We start from the raw sequence: 12,853 nt of genomic DNA, 5'->3' as shown, positions 1-12,853 counted from the left end.
CACATCTGTACGTAAGCAGGAAGGGAATTCCAGGATCAACAGTATGGGGAGTAAAGATTTGTAAAATAATGCTAAGAGAAAAACTAAGCATACAAGAAATCAGATGTAGACAACTGTATAAAGAAGTGCTAATCACTAAATGTGGCTGAAGCTTGTGGACGAGGAAGACCCGGGAAGACATGGGACAAAGTGGTGAAGGCTGACTTCAGGACCGTAGGCCTTGCAGAGGAAATAACAAGGGCCCAGGATATCTGGTGATATAAAGTTCTTGTGAAAAATGCACTCATCATGACTTCTGAAAGCACAGTGTTGGTACCATCACTGACTATCTCCTTCGAAATGCTTCTAATTCATTCTCTCTTTCCTAAATGTGAGTAGGCATGTGGCTTTTCTACAAGAACCTGCTCTACCCCGATATCTTCCCTCATACCTTAACCCCCATCTAACATTTAGACACAGCATCCTCCCTCCTTGGGTTTGCTGATTTGCAAGCTACATAGTGACTTCAATAGTGCCAGTGGCATGAAAAAAGCACCCAGTACACTCTGTAAAGTGGTTGGCATTAGGAAGGGCATTCAGCCATAGAAATCATGTCAAAACAGACACCGAGCACAATGCAGTTCTCTCTCATCAGATCCTTGTCAAACTGTCCAACCCATGTCACCATGGAACATGGACATCGAATGAACAACAGTCTCTAATACAGGCATGAGGCTACAAATTTGTGAAGAGGGAACAACTGATTAAATCAACCCTAGCATTTCACTGATGCTCATTTTATTAACCACAAAAGAATTAAAGTTGGCCCAGGCAAATTCCAGCTTAGAATGTAAAAGGACACATCTAAATCCCTTAACCCTTTAGCATTCAGATCACTCTGACAAATGTAATGTTTATTTATTCATAAAGTTTTGAATTAATCTTGCATTATTGCATACTTTTGAGATTTCCATTAAGTGATTGTTTACTTTTTGGAATGACATTGTAGGGTAGGTGTGAGAAGCTGTATCTGGTCAGTTTGAACATAAAACAGGTACAATATTTGAGCTGAATATGGCCAGTTTAAATGCTTAAGGGTTAAGGCAGTTTGACTGTCACTCTACTGATCCTAACAGTTAGGCATCCTTTTGATAATGATTTATTTAATTGATAAATAAACAATAACATACCAACAACCAAAGCAGAAACAGGAGTATTTTCAACACATACTTGCAACCATCCACCTGGAGCTGCACATAAATCAACAACAACTCGAGACTTCTGTAAAAACTCAAATTTTCTGTTTAACTGTATAAGCTTGAATGCAGATCGAGCTCTGTAACCTGGCAAAGAAAGAAAAAATGAGAAAAATTAATTAAAACATAAATAAGACTCCTTTTTTTTCTCTAAATCATTTATATTTGTTTCAGCCATGCAGGGGCAGCACTGTCAAGGGTTTTAATTATATCAATTCCATACTTAACCTGGTACGTATTTTATCAATAATCCCTATTTATGAAATGGTTAAGTTTTCCATAGCATTAGGGGAAATAACTCAATACCTAAATCCAATAAGATGCTTTTGTTTGATACACTGATTTACACATACATACAAGTATGAAAAAAGGGATTCTATTATATTCATATGATGCACTATCTGGTATCTGTCAGAGCAATTACCACTTATTCAGGAGTTCAAATCTTACATCTGCGATAACTTTGCCCGCAGAGCCACCTATCTTTTCAATTTCTCCCTCTCCACAGAGATCTATCATGATTTTGGTAGCACACTAGTGTGTCCCATCCCTAAGAAAGGTAACTTCTCTGACTCTACAACTACTGCACTCACTTGTAATAACCGTAAGGTAATGGAGACAGCCATTAGTAACAATGCCCTTCAATAGCTTGAATCACTTCATTTAATGATTGCCAGTAGGTTCTAGAAAGCCAAATTGTATTGGTGATCGACTCTCTTCTGTTACCTGTCAGCGAGGTCTTGCTTTTGAAGAATTTGGTAAAAATAATGTAGTCATCTTTGACATAAAAAGACCTTTCCATCATATCTGGCATGTAACTCTATTGAAAATTTCCACCTCTGGGCTCCACGTATCTCTCTTCTCTTAGATCAGAAGCTTCCTTACATTATTGCTGCATATGTTGACTGCGCTCTTTCTCTCTTTTATTCTATCAACTCCAGTATGTCCAGAGATCAGTTTTGGTCCCCACTCTTCTCCTCCTACATTGTCTACTTGCAAATGTCACCGAGGTTGAATTTGCCTTTCATCTTTTTGGGGACAATAAATTAAGTACAAGTTACGCACTGAGGTCGATGTAATCAACTAGCCCCCATCACCACCAATTTCAGGCCTTGTACCTACAGTAAAAAGGATTGTTTACTTGCAAACTAAACACATACTAACTCCATAAAGAATTCTCACAAGAATCCTTCAACGGGAATATGCCAATTTTATCTCTTTTAACAAGAAACCAGAAATGCTACTCCCATCAAGAAAACAACATCACACCACACTCCCTTAATCATAAGCAGCACTCAACTAGAGCCTTTGAAACTGCTCCAATTGTTGGACCTCACTATCACCCAGGATCTCTTCTTGTGAAAGCACAGCCTTAGCACAACTAAGTGCGCATCCCAACATCTGGCTCTTTTCTTCAGAGCCAGAAGATACTTCAGGCCCCAACAACTATAGATAATTCCCAAAACTCAGATGAGGTCCTCAATGGAGTATTGCTCTCACAACAGAGATGGTGCTGCGTACAGAAACACCCAATACCACATCCTGAAAAGGGCATTTTGTCTCCTTTCTTTTCCACTATAACAGTCTCTGCTTGTTGCAGCTGGTTGAGCTCATGCTAGCTCTACTAGGCATTCCAGCTCCACTTGTCTCTCCTCTTCTCATTACCCTTGTATCCAACTCCATTCTCCCCCAGCCCCACACTAATTACTGTATTTGACCCTTCCTTCTAATAATGTCAGCCTCTCAAATTCCCTCCTCCCTACTCATATCTTTTTCTCGGACTATATGTAATCTGAACCTTCCCCCACCCCTTATTTATTAATTTTTTTAACGGAATCCCATGTTTTAGGCTATGGAGATTCCGATTCTGAAAAAAAATTGTTGGAAAAATTTCAATTCCCCCCCCCCCCACCAAGCAGGCTATTTACATGCTAGAAATAACAGCCAAATCTCACAAAACTAGTGTTAGGGTTAGGTTTAGGGTTAGGGTCAGGGTCAGGGTTAGGGTTAGGGTTAGAGTTTGAGTTAGGGTTAGGTTTACCCTGTGGATCTATATAAAAACCGGGTGGGGGGAATCGAAATTTTGAAATTGAGATTTTTGAAAAATTTTTTTCAGAATCGGAATCTCTAGAGCCTAAAACGTGGGATTCCGTAAAAAAAAAAATAATAATAAGTGGGGAAAGGTTCAGATTACATATAGTCCATCTGGACCGTCTTGCTACAGTGCAAGCATGCCACGTGCTTTCTAAAAATATACATGCTGAAAATTATATATATTAAGTATCTAAAATACAACGTGTGTTTTTCGTGAACAATATAAATAAAATTAAAATAGTTTTCTCACCTGTCTCCTTGGCTAGTTGATAAAATCGATCTTTACGAGCCTTTCCAACTTTTGCCTTTTTCCCCATCTTTCGTCAGTGAAATAGATCACTTCACTATATCATAAAGATAGACGGTGTTAGGTGAAGCACTAGGTTTCCACAGAAAAAAGTTCCGGGTGTTAACGGAAATGTTTTAGTTAGTGTTTTGTGGTTAAAACTGATCTCGAATCTTTTCTGTTTTGCCTTGATTCACTTTTCTTGAAGTCAAAATGAACGTCGGATGTCACCAATGTCGCGAAGTGTGCTTGTCGCTTAAGTTGATCTATGATGATACATTTCGTCGGCTACGTGTATAATAACTGAAGCAAGCTCACGAACATTTGACTTGATATTTGTTGCGGAACATAATGATATTTGTTGTTAGCTAATCACAATGAACAATATTAATAATTGCCGAATGAGAAGATGAAAACTGCTCCAAATACGTAGGGCTATCTGTGTGACATTGTGCGGTCAGTCCAAAAATATACGGTCATCTGCGCAAATCATCGAGGGGATCTGTGGCGTCAGAGTTTCGTTGACTGTCTGCCCGCAGTGAGTTAGTCAGTTGCCTTCAAATATGTGATTGATTGAGCGCTAAAAAAAAAAAAAGACGGATTTTATAGGGAACAAGAAGTCGAATTTTCGAATAATTGAGAAAACCCTATCACGCCACATCCTCATGCTTGGTTTATCGACTGATCACTTAAAGCTGCAATGGTTCACTTGAGGTATCTGATTGAGCATCTAGCAGTTAGGTTTTAAATCCTCAATATACACTTATTCCATGACCATGAGAGGAAAACAACAAAAAATATATAGTATGTAACGGTTGATGTATTTGTGAAGGCTGCGATTCTCTTGTTCGGGGTCACCACTTGTAACGGTAGTAAGGCTGCGTGTTCGAATCACGTCGGGGTCAGCATTTGTAACGGTTATATGATTGAACGATGGAGATAATTTTTTATAAGAAAATATTTATTTTTGCCGTTACATTCTATGTTGCCATACCACGACGGGTAGGCCAGTGGGCGAACATTCGATAGTAGTGTGCTGCTTGTCAACCAGTAGTCAGCTGGTCAACATGTCTTTGTTTACATTGATGTAAACAAAGACATGTTGACCAGCTGACTACTGGTTGACAATCTGCAGGTACTGGTTGACAAGTAGCGCACTACTATCGAATGATCGGCACAGAGGGAGGCCGAACGGACGCACATACGTTTGAATTCCGCTCGAAGGGCGCAGATGGAGGCCGAACGGACGCACGTATGTTCGAATTCCGCTCGAACGCTGCGGAAGGAGGCAGAACGGACGCACGTACGTTCAAATTCCGCTGGAACGGCGCAGAGGGAGTTCGAACGGTCGGACGTACGTTTGAATTCGAATCAAACGGCTCAGAGGGAGGCCGAACGGACGCACGTACGTTCGAATTCCGCTCGAAGGGCGCAGATGGAGGCTGAACGGACGCACGTATGTTCGAATTCCGCTCGAACGCTGCGGAAGGAGGCAGAACGGACGCACGTACGTTCAAATTCCGCTGGAACGGCGCAGAGGGAGTTCGAACGGTCTGTAAGGGACGACCGTGCGAACTCAAAAAGGAGAAATGGTGACGAATGGAAGAAACAGAGGACTCCTTTTATTTATACGCGTCGCACGGTCGAACACACAATTATATATATCAATGATGATATACATGATATGTTATATGACGATAACATAGATGACCAGTAATGAAAGACCACAACCGTATTAGATGAATAACAGAGATATTTATTATGGCGTTAAAGATGTATGTCTATGTGTGAGTGTGAACGCGACATATAACATAATCAAAGACAGGCCGTCATACAAAGAAAAGTGTGTATGTGAGTGATACATGTATGTGTATGTGTATTATTACAGCAGATAGAAAGAGAGTCAATAACACGAGAGCAATTATACCAGTTCTTGGGTACACAATAATATGAATCTGTATGTGAAGTGAGTTGGCTGAGTGTGGCAGGGCTGATCACTAGTTGTGATGTCGTGGCATCGATGCCGGGCCGTGATTCTTGTTATACAGATGTTCGTCGCTGGCTGAGAATTTCTTGTCTGTTTAAGAACTCTTGTCTGTTTATTTATCGTGGTGAAGCTGAGTCACCTAACAGAATCGAAGAGAGAGATGTGCCGCGGAGGTTTGGTTTGGTGTACATAGTAAGTCGTGTTGACGCTGGTGGTGTAGAGGCTGCTTGGTAGTAATCGTGTTGGTCATGACGATGTTGCTGGTTAGTAGTCGTAGACTCTTGTTGCTGATGTGGCGACGGCGGTGGTCATCGTTGGCTGGACGAAGCTGCTGAAGTGGTCGCTGGCTGCTGCTGCTGTCGTGTGGTACACGGAACAGTCTCTAAGAGAAACTGGACCGAGACCAATTTGTGGGGTATGAGTTGATCTATTTATAGCGTTAAGGGGGCTCACCAGATATCAGAAATATACTCTATCACGTGACCTTATTAAGGGCTGTGATTGGTCAGTCTGCGTTCTGGCGGGAACGGTTCGAAGAATTTGCCGATTCGAATAATGATCAGTCACGTGATGACAAGGAATGGATTCTCTACTACGCTCGCATTTATTTATATTTAAATGAGAAGATTGTATGTAATGGCGATAGTAGTTTGTATCTAATGGCGGGAGGTAGTTTCACTACAGGTCGGACGTACGTTTGAATTCGAATCAAACGGCTCAGAGGGAGGCCGAACGGACGCACATACGTTCGAATTCCGCTCGAACGGCGCAGAGTGAGGCGGAACGGACGCACGTACGTTCGAATTCCGCTCGAACGGCACAGAGAGAAACCAAACGGACGCACGTACGTTCTAATTCGGCTCGAACGGCGCAGAGTGAGACCAAACGGACGCACGTACGTTCGAATTCCGCTCGAACGGCGCAGAGGGAGGCGGAACGGACGCACGTACGTTCGAATTCCGCTCGAACGGCGCAGAGGGAGGCCGAACGGACGCATTTACGTTCGAATTCCGCTCGAACGGTGCAGGGGGGGGGCGAACGGACGCACGTACGTTCGAATTCCGCTTGAAATGTGCTGAAGGATGCCGAACGCTCGCACGTACGTCCGAATTCAACGCGAACGCTGCAGAAGGAGGCCGAACGGACGCTCGTACTTTCGAATTCCGCTCGAACGGTGCAGAGGGAGGCCGAACAGACGCAAGTACGTTCGAATTCCGCTCGAACTGTGCAGACGGAGGCCGAAAGGACGATCGTACTTTCAAATTCCGCTCGAACGGACGCACGTCCGTTCGAATTCCGCATGAAAGGTGCAGAGGGTGGCCGAACAGATGCTCGTACGTTTGAATTCCGCTCGAACGGCGCAGAGGGAAGCCGAACGGACGCACGTACGTTCGAATTCCGCTAGAACAGTGCAGAGGGAGGCCGAACGGACGCATGTACTTTCGAATTCCACTCGAACGGCGCAGAGGGAGGCCGAACGGACGCACGTGAGTTCGAATTCCACTCGAACGCTGCTGAGGGAGGCCGAACAGACGCACTTACGTTCGAATTTCGCTCAAACGGACGTACGTACAGAGGGAGGCCGAACAGACGCACGTACGTTCGAATTACACACGAACGGCGTACGTGCAGAGGGAGGCCGAACGGACGCACGTGCGTTCGAATTCCGCTCGAAAGGACGTACGTGCAGAGGGAGCCCGAACGGACGTACGTGCAGAGGGAAACCGAACGGACGCACGTACGTTCGAATTCTGCAAGTCCGTCCGTTCGAGCGGAATTCGAACGTAATGCGTCCGACCGGCGTCCCTCTGCACGTACGTCCGTTCGAGTGGAAATCGAATGCACGTGCGTCCATTCGGCCTCCCTTTGTACGTACATCCGTTCGGGCGGAATTCGAACATACGTGCGTCCGTTCGGTCACCCTCTGCACGTACGTCCCATCGAGCGGAATTCGGAAGTACGTGCGTCCGTTCGGCCTGCATCTACACGTACGTCCGTTGGATCGGAATTCGAACTTACGTCCGTCCGTTCGGCCTCCCTCTGCACGTAACTCCGTTCGAGCGGAATTCGAACGTACGAGCGTCCGTTCGGCCTCCCTCTGCACGTACGTCCGTTCGAGCGCAATTTGAAAGTTCGTACGTCCGTTCGGCCTCCCTCTGCACGTACCTCCGTTCGAGCGGAATTCGAACGTACGTGCGTCCGTTCGGCCTCCCTCTGCACGTACGTCCGTTCAAGCAGGATTCGAACGTAAGTGCATCCGGTCGGTCTCCCTCTGCACGTACGTCCTTTCGAGCAGAATTCGAACGTAATGCGTCCGTTTGGGCTCCCTCTGCACGTCCGTCCGTTCGAGCGGAATTCGAACGAACGCACGTACGATCGAATTCCGCTCGAACGAACGTATGTGCTGAGCGAGGACGAACGGACGCAAGTACGTTCGAATTCCACTCGAACGGATGTACGTGCAGAGGGAGCCCGAACGGACGTACGTGCAGAAGGAGGCCGAACGGACGCACGTACGTTCGAATTCAGCTCGAACGGATGTACGTGCAGAGGGAGACCGAATTGACGCACGTACGTTCGAAATCCGCTCGAACGGACGGAAGTGCAGAGGGAGGGCGAACGGACGCACGTACTTTCAAATTCCGCTCGATTGAACGTACATGCAGAGGGAGGCCGATCGGACGCATTACGTTCGAATTCCGCTCAAACGACGTACATGCAGAGGGAGGCCGAACGGACGCAAATACGTTCGAATTCCGCTAGATCGTACGTACGTACAGAGTAATGCCGGACGGACGTGCAGGGGGAGGCCGGACGGACGTGCAGAGGGAGCTAAAACTGACGCATTACGTTCGAATTCCGCTCGAACGGACGTACGTGCAGAGGGAGGCCGAACGGACGCACGCACGATCGAATTCCGCTTGATCGGACGTACGTGCAGCTGGAGGCCGAACGGACGCACGTACGTTTGAATTCCGCTCGAAGGGATGGACGTGCAGAGTAATGCCGGACGGACGTGAAGAGGGAGGCCGAACGGACGTGCAGAGGGAGCCCGAACGGACGCATTACGTTCGAATTCCGCACGATCGGAGGTACGTGCAGAGGGAGGCCGAACGGACGCACGTACATTCGAATTCTGCTCGAACGGACGTACGTGCAGAGAGAGGTCGAACGGACGCAAGTACTTTTGAATTCCGCTCGAATGGACGTACGTGCAGAGGGAGGCCGAACGGACGCACGTACGTCTGAATTCCGATCCAAAGGACGTACGTGTAGAGGGAGGCCGAACGGACGCACGTACTTTCAAATTCCGTTCGATTGGACGTACATGCAGAGGGAGGCCGATCGGACGCATTACGTTCGAATTCCGCTCAAACGACGTACGTGCAGAGGGAGCCCGAACGGACGCACGTCCGATCTCATTCCGCTCGATAGGACGTACGTGCAGCTGGAGGCCGAACGGACGCACGTACGTTCGAATTCCGCTCGAACAGACGGACATACAGAGTAATGCCGGACGGACGTGCAGAGGGAGTCCAAACTTACGTATTACGTTCGAATTCCGCTCGAACGGACGTACGTGCAGAGGGAGGCCGAACGGACGCACGCACGATCGAATTCCGCTTCATCGGACGTACGTGCAGCTGGAGGCCGAACGGACGCACGTACGTTTGAATTCCGCTCGAAGGGATGGACGTGCAGAGTAATGCCGGACGGACGTGAAGAGGGAGGCCGAACGGACGTGCAGAGGGAGCCCGAACGGACGCATTACGTTCGAATTCCGCACGATCGGAGGTACGTGCAGAGGGAGGCCGAACGGACGCACGTACATTCGAATTCTGCTCGAACGGACGTACGTGCAGAGAGAGGCCGAACGGACGCAAGTACTTTTGAATTCCGCTCGAATGGACGTACGTGCAGAGGGAGGCCGAACGGACGCACGTACGTCTGAATTCCGATCCAAAGGACGTACGTGTAGAGGGAGGCCGAACGGACGCACGTACTTTCAAATTCCGTTCGATTGGACGTACATGCAGAGGGAGGCCGATCGGACGCATTACGTTCGAATTCCGCTCAAACGACGTACGTGCAGAGGGAGCCCGAACGGAAGCACGTCCGATCTCATTCCGCTCGATAGGACGTACGTGCAGCTGGAGGCCGAACGGACGCACGTACGTTCGAATTCCGCTCGAACAGACGGACGTACAGAGTAATGCCGGACGGACGTGCAGAGGGAGCCCAAACTTACGTATTACGTTCGAATTCCGCTCGAACGGACGTACGTGCAGAGGGAGGCCTAACGGACGCACGTACGTTCGAATTCCGCTCGAACGGACGGACGTGCAGAGGGAGGTCGAATGGACGCATTACGTTCGAATTCCGCTCGAACGGACTTACGTGCAGAGGGAGGCCGTACGGACGCACCTACGTTCGAATTTCTCTCGAACGGACCTACGTGCAGAGGGAGCCGGAACGGACGCACGTACGCTCGAATTCCGCCCGAACGGACGTACGTGCAGAGGGAGACGGAACGGACGCACGTACGTTCGAATTCCGCCCGAACGGAAGTACGTGCAGAGTGAGCCCGAACGGATGCACGTACGTTCGAATTCCACCCGAACGGACGCTCGTCCGTTCGAAATCCGCCCGAACGGACGTACGTACAGTGGAAGTCCGAACGGACGTGCGTGCAGAGGGAGGCCGAACGGACGCACGTACCTTAGAATTCCGCTCGAACGGATGTACGTGCAGAGGGAGGCCGGACGGACGCACGTACCTTAGAATTCCGCTCGAACGGATGTACGTGCAGAGGGAGGCCGGACTGACGCACGTACGTTCTAATTCCGCTCGAACGGACGTACGTGCAGAGCGAGGCCGAACGGACGCACGTAGGTTCGAATCCCGCTCGAACGGACGTACGTGCAGAGCGAGGCCGAACGGACGCACGTACGTTCGAAATCCGCTCGAACGGATGCACGTATGTTCGAATTGCACGTACGTATGAATCTGAGTTTGTGATCATGTATGTCGTTTTTTTTACATATGCATGGTGTGGTGTTATTGTTGTTATTTTGACTCCGTTCGGCCTCCCTCTGCACTTATGTCATTGATGGAGAGACATGGGTATTAAAACTTGTCTCGCTTAAATTTGATTATGCAATCTCAATTACTCAATCAGTCAGATAGTCACACTCAACTTATTTCTGAATCAACAATTGAGACTACAGTCACTCAGCTTGCAAGAAATAGCAGTCAAATATTGCTCATGCCACATTCTATTGTCTTTGAATATGAAATAATAGTTTAAAATATTCGGTTTCTTCAAGGCCATCCTCCAGAACTAAAATTCAAATTTTTTTTTCTTTTAATATTATTTATTTAACAATGAAAAGTATTATGCAATATAAACAAAGAACTAAAACAACAGGGGAAAAAATGCAAATCTTTTAGACTTTTTTTATTAATTTCTGTAAATCCAGGAAAAATCTTCTGATGCTGAAAGCACATGCTTATTTTATTAATGGTTGGTCTGGGTCTGCTCATTGTGGTTTAGCCCTAAGTCAGTTGTGATACACTGGAGACAGACGGAGCTCTATTGTATGAAGTGAAACTGGCATTAAATGTGATAGTTTTATCATCAGGCAATATACTTATGGAGGAGTCATATTGAGAAGTGGAGGACATTAGCATGTCTAGTAGGGTGTTCCTGTAGGTGTAGACAGCATCTCTTTGCAGAGTGTGTGTGTGTTAGGCCAAACAACTGAAATTTGTATCACCAATGACTTCTGCAGTGTGCATGTGTGCAGCATGGTTAGTATGTGCATATGTATACAGCATATTGTACAGTGTGTGTGTGTATCAAAATAAGGATAATGTGTCCAAAATAAAAATTTTTTAAAATATTCAGAGTTGTCTTCTTATTGTGACGGGAAGGAGAGAAGTATCTGTCAGGTTTGTTCTGCACCTGACATCTTTAAACCCATGTTTAATAGTAATCACTACTCCATAACCATCATCGTTATAGCATCAACATCCCTATCTCACTCTACTAGCATTTTTACACCTACATTACCAGGTGGCTACCATCAAACTAAACTACAACACACATTATTGTTTAGTGAGAGAAAAAAAAGAGTAGTGCCTATGCCACTTTACAAAGCTGGTGAGACTCAAAAGAGGAAGGTATCCTTACACAGGGGACCAGCCCCAAATATTTGTAACAGAGAGGGCTCGACTAAAAGAACCTAACAGCCAGGTAGAGATGCTAAATCAATGATGGATAAAATCTACTTTGTATGTTGCATCATTTTAAATGATACATTATACCAAGATCATCTCTGATTAAAACAGATATATGATGAAAGATGTTCCTGTGACTGTTCCAACATCTTGCATATCCAGGTACACATTATCCAATGCATTTTATAAGATGGTACAAAGTGAGTTGAGGAAAATTTGGTAGCTTTTTCAAGCAGGTGAAACAACCGCAAAGAGGCTCCCTCATTGGATCACATCCAACTTTGGTGAAGAAACATGTTCATTTGACTGACAGTCTGTACAACTGTTGCATTATTTGTGGAGATAATCAGTATCACTGTCTCTGCTAATAGGGCATAGTCTGTACCTCTCCCCCTTTGGAAGAGCTACACGTTATGGCACTAAATGATGTTTTTTATGATCCCTAATAATCCACCTAATTTAAAACTACTCATTTACTTGTTTCAGTTTCTGGTTGTGGCTAAGCTGGGGCACCAACTTGAAAGGTTTTAGTTGAATAAATTGACCCCAGTACTTATTTTTTTTAAAGTCTAGCACTTATTTTATCAGTCTTTTGTCAAACTTCTAAATTATAAGGACAAAACAAACCAATACCAGTTGTCAAGGTCAGGTCGTGCCAGGACTAACAAAGTAAAGAGAGAGGGAGACACACACACACACACACACACAAGGGGTTCCACACATTTCTGACTACCAAAATTCACTCACAAAGCTTTTGCTCGTCCAGGGTTATAACAGAAGACACCTGCAGTGGGTCTGAACCTGAAATCACATGGTTGTAAAGCAAGCTTCTTAACCACACAACCATGCCTGCAGCTATCTATATATATATACATATATATATATATATATAATATACACACACATATATATATATACACGTATATATATATATATACATATACATATATATACATACATATACATACATATATACATATATATATACATATATATATATACATAATACAT

At 45.8% G+C, this 12,853-nt stretch overlaps 1 protein-coding gene across 1 annotated transcript in view; it reads right to left on the bottom strand.

The window, feature by feature from the left end:
- Window positions 1–3,677, bottom strand: part of LOC106871475 (pre-rRNA 2'-O-ribose RNA methyltransferase FTSJ3) — a 38,724-nt gene extending 35,047 nt beyond the window's left edge. The window contains exons 1-2 of the mRNA XM_014917951.3: window positions 3,580–3,677; window positions 1,170–1,322 (exon numbers count right to left, since the gene is read on the bottom strand). Of these exons, the coding sequence (XP_014773437.2) occupies window positions 1,170–1,322; window positions 3,580–3,646 (220 nt within the window). The 5' untranslated portion in view covers window positions 3,647–3,677. The remainder of the gene's footprint in view (window positions 1–1,169; window positions 1,323–3,579) is intronic.
- Between the last annotated feature and the right edge of the window lie 9,176 nt (window positions 3,678–12,853).

The sequence above is a fragment of the Octopus bimaculoides genome, chromosome 6, assembly GCF_046866305.1.
Source record: "Octopus bimaculoides isolate indiv1 chromosome 6, ASM4686630v1, whole genome shotgun sequence".
Lineage (NCBI taxonomy): Eukaryota > Metazoa > Mollusca > Cephalopoda > Octopoda > Octopodidae > Octopus > Octopus bimaculoides.
This window is presented reverse-complemented; position numbering and strand designations above follow the sequence as displayed.